The sequence below is a fragment of the Cervus canadensis genome, chromosome 20 (assembly GCF_019320065.1).
Source record: "Cervus canadensis isolate Bull #8, Minnesota chromosome 20, ASM1932006v1, whole genome shotgun sequence".
NCBI lineage: Eukaryota > Metazoa > Chordata > Mammalia > Artiodactyla > Cervidae > Cervus > Cervus canadensis.
Genome location: NC_057405.1, coordinates 1,673,126 through 1,688,046, shown reverse-complemented (window position 1 = coordinate 1,688,046; position 14,921 = coordinate 1,673,126). Strand labels below are relative to the sequence as shown.

General features: G+C 40.6%; 1 protein-coding gene across 4 annotated transcripts in view; it reads left to right on the top strand.

Annotated features, from left to right (window-relative positions):
- RARS2 (arginyl-tRNA synthetase 2, mitochondrial) overlaps positions 1-14,921 on the top strand; it is a 67,752-nt gene that overhangs the window by 39,528 nt on the left and 13,303 nt on the right. For all 4 annotated transcript variants that reach the window (XM_043439725.1, XM_043439728.1, XM_043439727.1 and 1 more), the window contains 5 exons: positions 491-574; positions 3,233-3,309; positions 12,355-12,513; positions 13,533-13,639; positions 14,819-14,914. In XM_043439725.1, the coding sequence (XP_043295660.1) occupies positions 491-574; positions 3,233-3,309; positions 12,355-12,513; positions 13,533-13,639; positions 14,819-14,914 (523 nt within the window). The remainder of the gene's footprint in view (positions 1-490; positions 575-3,232; positions 3,310-12,354; positions 12,514-13,532; positions 13,640-14,818; positions 14,915-14,921) is intronic.

The following is a 14,921-nucleotide window of genomic DNA, read 5'->3' as shown; positions in this document are numbered from 1 at the left end:
AACGGAGTAGGTGTCAGAGGTCAAGCCTGCATCAGCAGGAAGAAGGGTAGAGGCCTTGGAGTCCTGTGTGCCGTTATTTGGGGAGCAGCGTGAGAGGTTGGACTTCATAATTGAAAGGAGGTGGAGTGAGCTACTTAACAAAAATCCATATGGCTGAGTTCTTTAGGGAACACCCAAACTATATATTCTTTGTTAATTACTGAGACTGTTATTTGCTGTCCTTGGAATTGACTTGGAATCACCATTACTCTGTGTATTTATAATCTCCATTAATGTTGATGAAAATTGTGAGATTTAGAATAATTACATCCTCCAAAATAATTTTTACTCCTTTTCCATATTATAGATGAAAACACAATAATGAATGTTTTTGTTTTTAAAAAAAGTTAGTAAATTTTGTCAAGAGAGTTTTCTGTTATGCTTTGATATTAGATGGTTCTTATGCCAAAACATATAAGAATGAGAAATTATGTATTTTATTGATTACTAGGAAATTTTATAGCAAATCTCAAAGAAGCTTTAGGACATCAAGTAACAAGAATAAATTATCTTGGAGATTGGGGCATGCAGTTTGGTAAGTAAGTAAGTTCAAGGTTTTATTTTTCACATCATTGTTAAGTTTAATTTGTTTTAATATCACGTTACTTGATCATCTGGGCAAAATATGGGCCAACTCCCATTGGATGAAGTAGTGCTTCCTACCTTTTTTTTTTTTCCTGATGGCTCTTTTCCATAAATCTTGTATTTTACTTATTAGAATAATTCTCATCATACAGGTAAGTTTTGGGGAAAGGAAACTTCATATATACAGAAAAAGCCCTGAAAAATATAGACTTTTGTGGTTTTATTAAAGTAGCTTACATGCATTAGTTAAATGTAGATGTAAGTATTAGGGGAAAAGTAAGACTAGGTATACACCCTTCTCAACAGCCTCCCTGGGTCAACCTATAGGAAATGGGATTTGTCATACCCTGAGCCAGTGGCCTAGAGGAAAAACAAACTGGGATATTTTGGCTTCCCCTTAAATTATACAAGTCATGGGGTGGGCGATTGGTCAAAATGAAAAGAGAGGAAGAAAAGAGTGAGGCCCAAACAGTTGAATGCCACAGATTGTCTCTAATGTCATGAGTTTACTGAGATCTCTTCCCAGCTCATATACTGCAGTAATGAAGGTGTGGGATGACAAGATAATGAAGCTGATGTGGTAGGGAAGGACTAGGAGCATGTAAAATGCAAAGTCCTCATTACAATCTCTGGCAGCTTCCATGTGCATTGTAAGATCCAGACCCTGTGTCAGCTGGGAAAAGCATTCTCTGACACCCGGCACGCCCTTGTCCACCTTCTCACGTCACCGAGTTCCTAGCGTCCAGCTCTACCCAGATGGGCTTTTCTGTGACTGTGTTCTTTTGTATGCTGCTCTCCCCTGCCAGGTGAGATGTTCCATGAAAGCGTGGGCTATGTCTTAGTTATTCTTGTATCCATCGTGCTTGGCACATAATAGGCACTCAGAATGATGAAAGAATCTGTTTGGGGAAGTCTTTCACAGTCTATTCCAAAAGAAAGGCTTGGTAACGTTTTCAGTACTAAATACCATGTTTCATGTCTACTGAAATGAAATCAGAGTTTCTGAAAGATAAATTTATCATGATCTCTTATGAACGTTATCCTCTCAGTTAATAAAAATCTTCTTTAGACACTAAAAAGGATAGAACTTGAACCTAACAGTGCCCTTACTATTCATTGTGGAGGAACAGAAAACATGCCTCGCATTTAAAAAACCCACCTGCAGCTCACAGTGGACACTCAGAGTTTGGGGCTCTAAGCCCAACAGTCAGATTTAATAGATGGCATCCACTTTATATGAGTTTTTCTGATTCAGGCAGTTCACAGCCCTTAGCAGATATGTGATTATGATATTCATTAAATTTTAGCTACAGGGTTTTAGTGTAGTGGTTTTTCTGTAAAGGACTACTATGGTTAATGATCTGTCGACATTTCCATCAAACCATCATTGTTAAAGAGTTAATTTTGGCTGTTCACCTATCCCATATTAAAAGTCGGCTGACAGTTCTTAAGTACAGAATTAGTTTTTGGAAATGTATTAGCTTGAATGTCAAATGGAATTGGCCTTTACTTTTCCTATCTCTATTTTTTAAAATGCTTTGGGTGTCTTTTTACACCCAACTTTCAGGACCCTGAATCATGATCACATTTGCTTTTGCTTAAAAGTGAATAGTGCTGGTACTTACTTTAGTCATCCTTCTAGTTCCTGTCGAAGCGCCAGAGATTACCCACCCTGTGTTTGGTAACAGTCCGCTCTCTGCTGAGCCTGTATAGAAGGATGCACATCAGCGAGGCCCAGCAGCAACAGCTTCTTTAGATCCGAGGCTAGATACTGACATGGAAACACATTCATTTTTCCAAATTGTACTGCCTATAATTACTCTTGGCCCAGGCTACATGTATCCTTCAAATCCAAAGTTGTGGTCACCTTTTAGCAAAATACCTTAAGAATATAAATATTCACAGTCTGCACTGAGAATTTCCATTGTCATTTTCAAACCTCAACTATTATTTTTTGAAAAGTTCAAATTGATACCATCTCTAAATTTTGAACTTAGAAAAGACTAAAAAAACCAAAAACTTAAACAAAACAATGGCAAGTGAAAGACAAATACATAGCCAGATAAAAGCATTCTGTCACCTTGAATGAGATGAGAAGAGTAATCAGAGTCTTACTTTCAGTTATTTGAGAACTAGTCATTGCAACACTAATCTGATTCCTGTCTATTTTCACATCTACAAATTTTAAGAGGCATCATCTGAACTCACTTCCCGTCACTGTCTTTTCACAGGTTTTGAGCATCTACTGTGTCCAGGGCCTGGTAGCACGATGTCCCTCTGCAGAGTAGTTGCTCAGTAAATGCTTGGTTTACTGATATCTTGTAGGGAGGGAGGTGCTGGGCACTGTTAGCACAAAGATAAATTAGTCCCAGACTCTGCCTTTGAGCTCATAGTCTTTTGGTTTCTGTGGAATTAATTTCAGTGAGCCCTTCTATATATATTGAATTTGTGATTCAATATACTGAATTTGACTTGTGTCAGTTTATGGGGTAGTAGGACATGATAGTGTGTGTTTTGCAATATCCTTAGGATGCATACCTGTTCGCTGCCATGACTGTTCTCTACTGTTCCATTTTTTAATTTTCTCATTTTTGGATTATTGCGGCAGGTCTTCTGGGAGCTGGCTTCCAGCTGTTTGGCTATGAAGAAAAACTCCAGTCCAGCCCTTTGCAGCATCTCTTTGAAGTAAGTTGGCGAAAAAAAAATTAGAAAATGCTTCATCTTTTTTCAGAGTGCAGTGCAGCTTGGTAACACATTTTTACTCCTAAGGGACTTTAAAAAACAACAACAACAAAACTGTTCCTTAAAACAAGGACCCAAAATTATTGAAAATGTTGCTTATATTTTACTAAGGACTTACTTTAATTTTCTTATCCAAATATTTCTTTTATTACTATTTTAGTTGATTTGGGACAGTGTTTATTCAGGTGTAGAATCTCGGCATAAGCACACAGAATATCAGATTCAGCAGAGAATCCTGTTGGCCTTTTACTTGTTATGTACTGCAGCCTTCTTCTCTCTGATAACTGTAACTCATTTAGACTTGAGGAAACATGAGATACACGTCTTTGCTCTTGTTCTCTTGTAGAGGGGAGGCATGTGTATTTCTCCAGGTCGTGCGTCCTTTCTCGTTTGTCTTTCAGCTCCTTTTCCTGGCTTTTGCCCAATGTGCACGTCTTTCTATTCTACCTCATTTACTCCCTCGGACACTCTGCTTTTCTGTCCTCAGTTCTTCTGGAGCTCATGAATAAAGCTCTTCCTGTCCAATTAATCTCCAGGAACGTGTTTCCTCTTCATTGTCCCAGTTGTTCTCTCTGGGCCTGACAAGGAGCACAGATCCTACCAGCCACTCTGGTGACATAAGAGGGATCAGACGAAGGTTGTGTGTGAGGAAGAGTGCTTGCCCAGCAACACTCTGCCCCTCTAGCCGGAGCCACAGAGAGCGCGTCGTTTTCATTTTTGTTATATTATTTAGTAGTTAAATTTAACAAAACACATCTGATTCTTAAAGATCTTTAACGTTTGTGATTTCCTCCTGCGCTTGTACCTTCACTTGCATTTTAAATGCCCGTGTTTTGATTTATGAAAGTGCAAGTGTTAGTCACTCAGTCATGTCCCACTCTTTGCGAACCCGTGGACTGCTCTGTCCATGGAATTCTCCAGGTGAGAATACTGAATGGGCTGCCATTCCCTTCTCCAGGGGGTCTTCCCGACCTAGAGGTTGAACCCAAGTCTCCTGCATGGCAGGAAGATATTTTACCAACTGAGCCATTTGATTTATACTGTTAACCAAAAGATCCCCCCTTTCCCACTGAGAGTTTTATGGATAGTTAAGAGTTTAAAAATGAGTAAGTCTTTATGGTTGTCAATAAAGTATGCTGCCTTAGTGCCTGGCATTTTACTGTATTATTTTCTAAAACTATGAATAATCATGAGTATTTTTACCATGAGCTTAGTGAACCTTTCATCAGATCCAGGCCCCAGAGACAAACCCACAGTGCAGAAGATGCAAGAAACCACTTGAAGATCTTGTGTTGTTCAAAGAACATTCTTTAAGAATTTAGAGTACATTTTGACATATGAGAGTTACTCCTTGCATTTTCTCCCACCCAATCTCAGAAGTTTTTAATTTAATCCTGATAGTAATAAATATTTTTAGCCCATAATGTTTTAAATATTGTAGTAAAATTTGTTCTTAAACTCTCTGGCAACCTAAACATACATTTTATTCTATGCAGTTTAATACAATTTCCTGCCTCTTGAGACTCATAAGAAGAGGGTTTTCAGATGTCTGTATTAGAGATTGTTGGTTGACAGACACACGTAAGGAACAGACGAAGGGGGTACTTTAATGAATAACAAAAAGCTCAAGGCACAGTGGTATTGCTTTCATTAAGTGCTCTTTTGCCTAATAGCTTCACGGTGGTGGTGTTTTAGTTGCTATGTCATGTCTGACTCTTATGTGACCCCATGGCCTCTCACCTGCCAAACTGCTCTGCCCGTGGGGTTTTCTAGGCAAGATTACTGGAGTGGGTTGTCTTTTCCTTCTCCAGGGGATCTTTCCAACCCAAGGATCGGATCGAACTGTGTCTCCTGCTTGGCAGGTGATTCTTTACCACTGAACTACCTGGGAAGCCCTAACAGCCTCTTAGAGGAGCAGTATTTGTAGACAAAAGAGCGATAGTCAAACACACCCACCTTGCTGTTTGTGATGGAAGACAGCAATCCATTAGAGCACTTACCTGCTTTCTTCCTCCTTTCCTTGCTGAATGGAGGGAGATGCAGAGCCTAGTATGGCAGACTCTAGGTTATCTTATCTTTGCTCTGTTTTTGCAGACCCAGTTTTCTTTTAAAATTATAGTTGTCACTGTAGGTTACTTCCAGCAACAGCTTTTAATATAAATGAGAAAGTTTGTCCCTTTTTGAGTGGTAAGCAAATGTTAATGATTTTGTCCTGTTTCTAAACAGAAAACCTGAACCTTGGTCAAACCCATTTTTTTTCCTTCTCAAGTTACAGATGGAGCTCTTTTAGAGAAAGGAACTGGCTTCTTGGTCTTTTATCTGCAGCCTCAGACACCATGCCTTACAGTAAATGCTTGAATGAATTTGCCTCTTCTGTTTAAGTTATGGCATAAAGAAACCTTTTGTAAAGCTCCAAGGAAGGGCTAACTATCACAGGATACACTATTTAGCATTTGTCGCAAATCTAACTTATTTTGCAGTTTGCTGGTGAAGCACCCGAGTGCCAAGCCCAGGAGTCCAGCACGGGCAGCTTTGCTCCAGAGCGTTCCGCGTGCTGCGCGGCCTCACCCCACCACGGGCCCTGCAGAGTGCCTTTCTGGGCCAGTCCTCCCCACTGGCTGTGATTATTCACGAAGTATTTCCCTTTCTTTCAAAGTTAAACTGCCGCACCCCAGGCACCATTAGTAGTCCAGCTTTCACACTTTGAGTCTTCTGGCGCATTTGTTTTGAATTTGGCTGTGGCCATCCAGGAGCAGATTTCGTGGCCTGGGTGCCTCTAATCTGCACCTTGACCAGTATCCCCGCAGTTTCAGTTTCTTAGCCAGGTTAGAAATCATTTCATAGTTTCAGCATTTGTTTTCTGTGATGAGAATACTTAATCCAGTCCTTGCTCTGCCCCATTCCCAGGCTTGTGCTTTGCTCTGTTTAAAATGTTGTTCTCTGCGCCGGTAGTCATTCTCTGACCGGGACATCTGGCCATGCTGTGCATTGACCTAGGACTTTTTTTAACCAACATTTGAAACCTTTCCTTTTCATTTGTTCTACTAATTTTTCACAAAACAGAGAAGTGGCTTTTAATAGTTCCTCCCCTCCCCCAAATTGGCTGATGAGTTAAGTAATATATTTGCTGTTTAAAATTCGCACTATTGATTCAAAGAAAACATTGGTAGTAAGTTTTGCAATAGTTTTCAAAAAGCCTTCCCACTAACATAAAAGAAATAGTTCCTACAATGTTAATAATGTTAAATGTAAATCATAGACATATGGGGGTCATCATTTACTCAGTTTTAATGATTTTTTAAAGTCATTTCTCAGCGTTCCCCCTAGATTTAAGTTACTTGAATGGACCTTTGTAAAAGCTAACTCTGTACCTTTAAGAACATAGAACCCAGTCACTTTTTTCTGTTTTCGCTTTTTTGGTTTGGTGGCTTTTTTGTTTGTTTGTGTTTCGCTACAGAAGGTTTTAGAGCTTCACTCATTGACGTTGCATATTAATTGTATTTTGAGAACTATAGAGATTCCTCTGAAATATAAGCAGCCTCTCATAAGAGGTAAATATGCCAATACAGTGTGCATTAGCCTTGTACGCTATCACTGGCTTTTTTTTTTTCCCCCTTTGGTCCTGCCTCACAGTTTGTGGGATCTTAGTTCCCTGATCAGGGAGCAAAGCTGGGCGCCAACCAGGAGAGCGCCGAGTGCTCGCGCTGGACGCCAGGGACGCCCCCGAGCAGTGGCGCGTACAGGGCAGAGTGGTCCCTAAAGGATTTCATTGTGTTCACCCTGCCCCTTTTGTAAAGGATGTGAGGTAATCACAGTGATGGGCATTTAACAGAAAAGACATAGAAAGTTGGAGATAACGTATTACTAGGTAATGTATATGTAACAGATTTTACCCTGAGTTTCCCGATATCAGTAGCAAAATAATAAAAAGAAGATAGGGCAGGACCAAAGCACCAATTTAATAAATGATAATGTTTACTTGCTCCCATTTTTTAAAATCAAGACCATGGTTTTTTTTCTTTCTAACTTTAGAGTCTCAAAACAATTTCTCAAAGTAAATCAATGCTAAATCAATTCTAGACATATATAAGATTATATATGCAGTTAATAGTTCATATTGTTTAAAGAATTGAATTCAAACGTAATCTGTTGGTTTAATCCACATTACTTTTTTTCAGGGAAAATGATTGTTGTGATTGAGATGGATTTTACTTGTTATAACATCTACAAGAAGTAGCTTTTAAATTATAAACCTGAGTCTGAACCCAACCATCACTTTTGAGAGTGGTGGGAGCCAGCAAGTGAGGGATTCCCCACCTCCCAGGTCACACAGAGGCTCTTGTGTTCATCCCGAGGGAGCTCTCGGGACCTCCTCTTGGCTTCCGTCCACACTACTCTTGACCAACAGGCCCGAGATCCGAGCCTCCGTGATGCCCTGGAGGCGCCCAGCTCTGCTTGTGTGACAGACTGCCCCGGGAGGTCCTGCTGGGTCTGAGGTCCGCAGGCTGAGACCAGCCTCCAGGAGCGGGGACCCTGTGAGCGCCTGCCCAGCCTGTGCTGCCCCGGGGAGTCTTTCCCGCAGGCCCTTCTCGCTCTCCGCAGTTCTGCCCTCTCTCCTGGCAGCTCCTCTGCATCACCATTGCTCAGGACTTGTCTTCCCCAAGGCCACATGCTTTCTCCCTCACCCTCTTCCCCTCGGACAGCCCTATAGCGTCCCATCGTTCTCTGGGTGTCCTTAGAACAGGAATGGAAACACCGAGCAAGGCCAGACTACATGGTGAGAGCTCAGTCATCATCTCACCCTCTGAAATGTGGGAAGAACAGGTTTTTCAGCAGAGAACAGTATTTATTAGGCATGTGCATGGCGATCCACAGCAAGGCAGTTAACTGTCACCCTTTGATAGAGGTGTTAAGATATCATGAATGTAATTATATATACACAGAGAATAAAATCAGAAATTCCAAACATTAAAAGAAGATAAAGGGATGGTAAAATGCTGTTTATATGCTGCTGGCTGCTGCTAAGTCACTTCAGTCGTGTCCGACTCTGTGTGACCCCACAGACGGCAGCCCATCAGGCTCCTCTGTCCCTGGGATTCTCCAGGCAAGAACACTGGGGTGGATTGCCATTTCCTTCTCCAATGCATGCATGCATGCATGCAAAGTCGCTTCAGTCCTGTCTGACTGTGCGACCCCATGGACAGCAGCCCACCAGGCTCCTCTGTCCACAGGATTCTCTAGGCAAGAATACTGGAGTGGGTTGCCATCTCCTTCTCCAGTTATATGCTGCTAATGATGCTCTAATGAGGAGAAGTTTGGTCATTAATACATTAGTTATATCCAACAATTTCTTTTTTTACCTAGGAAGTTTTGACTTTATTACTGATATATTAAATTATAGTAACATGAATTTGAATTTCTTTGATATTTTATTTAATATTAGGAATTGGTCTCAACCAGAGAAATTTCTGATCAATACATGAAACATTAAAAAAGCTTGTTTGAATTATAGTCAGGAATTTGTGACATGTTATTTTCTAAAATATGAGATCAAAATTAAATTCATTTTAAGATAGAGGACAAACAGATAATGAGATAAAAGAATCTTTAGTGTCAAAGTTACGCTCACCATCCTTAGCAGTTACTTTCAGTTTTAAAAACAAGAATAAGCAGGGGCGGGGTTAGAGCCCTGCATCAAGGAGTTCAGGTGGGCATATGCGGCTCCTGTATTCTAGAATCAAGCTTAAGGACTGAGCGGGGAGTGAGAGCATTATCTGCTACTTAATTCTTCACACTTATTTCTTTCATTTGGGCAGATCATCCCAAGAGCTGATTATAATTAGTCAATTAAATTAGAAATAAAATGTCATGCTTTTTGGCAGTCCCAGCATTTAGAAATAGAAGGAATGATTAAGACTCCTTTCAGGAAGTCTCAGACATTTATTTTATTCTCTTAGCTGGCTTTTGCATTCTAGTAACCTAAGAGAAAAATCGCCTCTCCATCCTCAAAAACACTTTTATTCAGCCACACTGTTACATATCAAATGCAAATTTACAATTTCCTTTTTATTCCCTTTGAGTCTGGATCTAACCTCAGAAGGGGGCTGTCTTCAGAATACATACCTTCTGAGGGTAGTGGATTCAGAGTAACTGTAAATTGAAAAGTGTAATTTCAGAAATGCATTGTATAACATTTACTTTGAAGGAAAAAGTATTTCTTTTCTAACATGCTGATGACTGTTAATAGTTTCATATAGCACATTTACAGGCAGGTTGTTGGGTGCTAACTAAGGCTCTTCTATTGTTCTGTTTGTAGTGTCAGTTGATTCTCAGTAATGTTAGGTTTGTCCCTACAAATTGCTGAAATGCCAGGGTTGTCTTCATGAATTAGGAATGGCTTTTTGTTTTAGTTATTTCTATTTTAAATTTTAAGAAAGGAAGAAAAAGATTCTGGTGATGTTTTTCCTAAAATATTCTTATCAGTATTTTGGGTGTATATTAGATTTTTAAATGTTTGACTGTTTGAGTTTAGGATCCTAGATTTTTTTAAAAATCTAATACTTTTCCTCTTCTGAAAATAAGGGTTTTTTTTGTATATTTACTTCTAAATATACAAATGTGCATGCACGCACACACACCCCACACACGTGTATGTGAGAGAGAGGTGGAGAGAAGAGGGGCGGAGAGACGGAGGGAGGGTGGAGATACTAATTGTGAATAACAAGCCATTTATAGATATATGTATGCCTTCTGCAGGCTGGGCTATTAAGCAGTTGTCATTGGATAGATCATTCAAAGGTCAGGAAGTCTGCAGATTACTATTTTGCAGTGAGTCTCTTTTTTCCTATACCTTACCAAAAATCTTCTTTCTCAGTGTTCTAACTGACTTATTCATAGAACCATGTAGAAATTAATTCTTTATGATAGGTATCAGATCTCCCAAAACCACCCTCAAGTTAAAGATTCACTAGAAGGATTCACAGCACTCAGCATATGGTTGAACTCACAGCTAAGATCTGTTATAGCAAAAAGATGCCAAACAAAACCAGCAAAGGGAAAGGCCCGTGGGGGCAAGTCCAGAGGAGGTCAGGCGCAAGTCTCCAAGTCCTTTGCTAATAGAGTCACCCAGGACGTATTTAATTCCTCCTGCAACAAATTGTGACAGCCTGTGTGAAATGTTGTCTACCAGGGAAGCTCGTTTGGAGGCTGATTATGTAGCCGCCCTCTGTGTAGCTTGGTACTAAAATTCCAAACTCTTGGAAGAAAAGCAGATGTTTAGCATAAACCATATTGTTCGCACAAGCAGTTTAGAGGCACTGTGACCCAGTCTTGCTGGTTAGATTGGTAGGAGCATTCTCAAAATTCAAGTTCCCCAGATGGCAGCCAAGAGCTAACCTTGCAGACAACACATTTTAAGGATAGCAGTTTCTAGACCAGGTGTGTTATTAACTCTTTTCAGAGTTGGACACAACTTAAGCGACTAAACAACAGCCTTTATTTGAAAGCACTTATTTCCTCACTTTTGCCATCCCAGTAATTAACTTGAGCCAGCTATGAAAGATGAGACCTTTTTAGCTTGAGGTAAATGTTTAATACCCTGTTCCTGTTGTTAGTAGTATCCAGTGGGTGTAAGCCACATTGTAGTTTAGTCTCTAAGTCATGTTGGGGTCTCTGTGACCCCATGGACTATAACCCGCCAGGTTCCTCTGTCCATGGGATTTCCCAAGCAAGAATACTAGAGCAGGTTGCCTTTCACTTCTCCAGGAAATCTTCCCGACCCAGGAATCAAACCTGCATCTCCTGCATCGGCAGGCGGATTCTTTATCATCGGGCCGCCTGGGAGGCCATGAGCCACATTACGGTTGTCCTAAAGTATTCTCCGCAATGAAACCACTTTTTCTACCTGAGTGCTGCTACCATGATATTTTAAGAGGATGTAAGGGTTTAGAGGTCTCATATTTTTTGGTAGCTTATTTGCCAATTTTTTTTTATATCATGCTACTTTAATAGCTTGCTGGAAAAAGTAAGGCTAGTAAATGTAGTGCTCATGTTTCACCCTGGAAGTGAGTTACAGCTTGTAAGTAAAATCTTTATCGTCCATCATGCATCACTTCAATATTACTTGAGCTATATTGTTGATATTTTTATGTCAGTTATCAACCTTGTATTTTAGAGACTGGAAGATGATTCTGTGAACACAAAATCCTAGCACTGGAAGAGCCCTTAATAAGCCATCCGCCTGCACTCCCATCACTGGCTGGGGCAGAGCTAAGCCAGCCAGGACAGACCGTGCAGAAGCACGCTGAAGTGAATGCTTCCCACGGTTCTCGGGAGCCCAAGTTGGAGTATAATTAAGCTAACTATCCCACAGGTCTTCCTGTATCACATGTTTTGTTTTTGTTTTTGTTTTTTTTTTCCTGGTCTTTGCAGATTTAGAGAAGAGTTTAAAATGTTTTTCATTAAAATAACTGCTAAATCATCCTTTGGCCTTTTCTTTCCCAGATTGAACTAATCTGTTGTCTTCAGCCTTTTCTCAGAGAAGTCGCAGCAATAATAATTTCACATTTTTTTTAAAGAAGAAATGCTAGCTTAGTCTAAACCAGGCATTCTTGACCTAGCAGTATGTGAACTTGGATCAGAATAAAAAAAATCACACATTATTTTCATTAACCTCAATCAGAAATTTAATGTTTTCCTCTGTTACTATGTCACAGATATTTTTAAATATTTTGAACATTTACATTTCAGTGTGATTACTTCCTGTATTGTATAATCTTGTGTCTTTCACTTTATGCATTTTGAGAAGGGGTCGGTAGGGCTCACTAAGGGTGCATAGCAAAAAAAAGAAGAAGAAAAGGTTACACTCGTGAGAAGGGCGCTTAGTAACCTTTAAATAAATCCTCAGGATTGTTTTGTTTTCTTCTTTTCTGTTTTGAAGATAACAGTGACTAGTAGTGTACTTCATCTAATGTACTATGATGCCTTTAGGTTTATGTACAAGTTAATAAAGAAGCAGCGGATGATAAGAACGTAGCAAAATCAGCACACGAATTCTTCCAGCGACTGGAACTCGGCGACACGCAAGCACTTGCACTCTGGCAGAAATTTCGGGACTTGAGCATCGACGAGTACATGCGGATCTACAAGGTGCCCCGCTCGCCTGCTGCCCTGTCGTGTATCAGAGCGCCTAGCTGGCCTCCTGGCGCAAAGGCTGCTTCTGAAGCTCAGATCTGTTGTCTGTCGCTGAGCTGATAGCTGGGGCTCACATGCTGTCCTTTGGGCTGAAAGTTAGAGCTACGAAGTAAATTTAAAGAGTGAACTTCACGGGCTGAGTGTGAAGTGGGTCCTGATGCTTCGCTTCAGTCTGCCATTTCTTTTCTTCTGTCATCCCTTCACTTTTTCTTAACCATTGTTTCTTCTCTTGCCTCCTTAGGCATATATGTGATGGCTATAAATTTGTTCATCTAAGAACATGTTGGGAATGGGAGAAATAACAGTTAGTAAAAGACATATATAAATTCTTTTCTCATGGACTTTACATTCTAGCATGGACACAGCAAATTAAACAAATTCAAGTCAGTACAGATTAAACAAGAATGTGACAGTGTGTTCAGTGGTGATGCGTGCATGGAGAAAAGTGAAACAGAGGAGGGAGGATCAGGTGGGCTGCCGGAGCACGGTTTCAGCAAAGAACCCACATGGCTGGAGTCAGGACCGAGGTGAAGGACAGTGGGAGCAGGGCCCACGGTCGTAGAGTAGGGCTGGAGACGGGACGTGTTCCGGGCCTGTCCAGGGAAATGCCCACACCTGTGCTGTCCAGCCTGGCGGCCTCCTGCTACATGTGGCCATTGAGGCTTTCAAAGGCTCACACTTCGGTGTGAGTAGTGTGACTGGGAAACTAAATATTCACTTTTCTTTCACGTGCATTTGAATAACCACAGGTGCCTAGCAGCTCCCCTACGGGACAGCACAGTACCACTGCTGGGGGCTTGACTGGTACGGGGCCGGGGAGGGGGCCACGAGAAGGGCGGGGCGCCAGAGTGACTTGATTTAATCCTTATTTTCCCCATCTGTGTGACAGACTGTAGAGCATCCTGTTTTGTCTTAGGGTAAGATGATAGGACTTGTAAGTAACTCTTTTTCCTTTTGTTTCTGAACCCTCTTAGCGTCTAGGAGTACACTTTGATGAATATTCAGGAGAATCGTTTTATCGTGAAAAATCTCAAGAAGTCTTGAAGTTGCTGGACAGTAAAGGACTCCTGCAGAAAACACTGTATGATCAGGTTTCTGTTCTCTAGAAAGTTCTTTGTGTTTTTGGAAGTTAGTATTGGTGTATTCTCTCAGTAAAGACCGCAGTCTGTGTGCAGCCTTCCCGGCATTGTTATCATGCTTTCTGCCGTTCAGACTCGTTTCCCACAGGCTGTTTTGTGCTGCCTTAGCAGAATCCTGGTAAGCTTGGGAGGAAGACTGTTATCTTGTCTTCACATATGAGGAAGCAAGCCCAGAAAGTGTAAAGTGATCTAAGCTCACACAAACTGATAATGGTGTAACTGGAATAGGGAAATAGAACTCTTCATACTCAACCCTGCCTCTTTAAAAAGATCCCATCCTGTTCTAAAGGATTTAAAACAGCTTCTGAAAATAGCTATAAAACAACCCAAAGCTTTTGAAAGAGTAAAATGAGGAAATCAAGAAGCAGGAGCAGAAAAAATAATAGGAAGGCAGGAATGATATTAGTACGTCATGTGGCACACACTGGGATCCCGCCTCTTTGCTTACCGTAGGTTCCTGATTTAGTCTTGAGCTCGTCAGCCAGAGAAGTGGTTCCTTCATAGGAGCCCAGGCGTGTGTAACACAGAAGCAAACCAGTTGCTTAGATGTACCACTTTGCATAGCCCCAACGAGCAGCTTCTCTCAGCATCCTCTTAAGAAAGACAAGAGGGTGTGGTTCACAGCATCCTCAATAGTGTCCTTAATGAAAATTTTTAGATGGCCATATACAGATTCTAATTTTTGATTGGGCAGGAAAGACAGTAACAAAATTTGGTAATTTTATTACTCATAGTTACTCTTGCATGTTAAAAACTAACCCAATATTGAGTGTTAAAATAACTTGGATTTGAAGAACATGTTTCATGGTTAAACTGTAGTTGAAATCTCGTTTTCAACTCACTATGTTAAAGTATGAGTTTAACAGTGTGAGTTTAGTTACCTCATCCAAAGCTACATAATTTAAAATGCTAAGTAAATATTAAACCAAACACCTACTCTTAATAGTTATTCAAGTGCAGATTGCCTCCTGTTTTTCTTCATTGTTGGTTATACTGCTTATTGCTACCTAAGGAATAAAAATAGCTTCTGGTTTGCCAAAGATAAGGTTACAGATACTGTATTGTTAAAGGTCTTAATCCATTATGTTGTTTCAGAATTACCTTTTTTTTGCATTTTCTAGAAAAGGCACTGCTGTAGTAGATCTTTCAGGGAACGGTGACCCCTCTGCAATTTGTACTGTAATGCGAAGTGATGGGACGTCTCTGTATGTGACCAGGTATGTG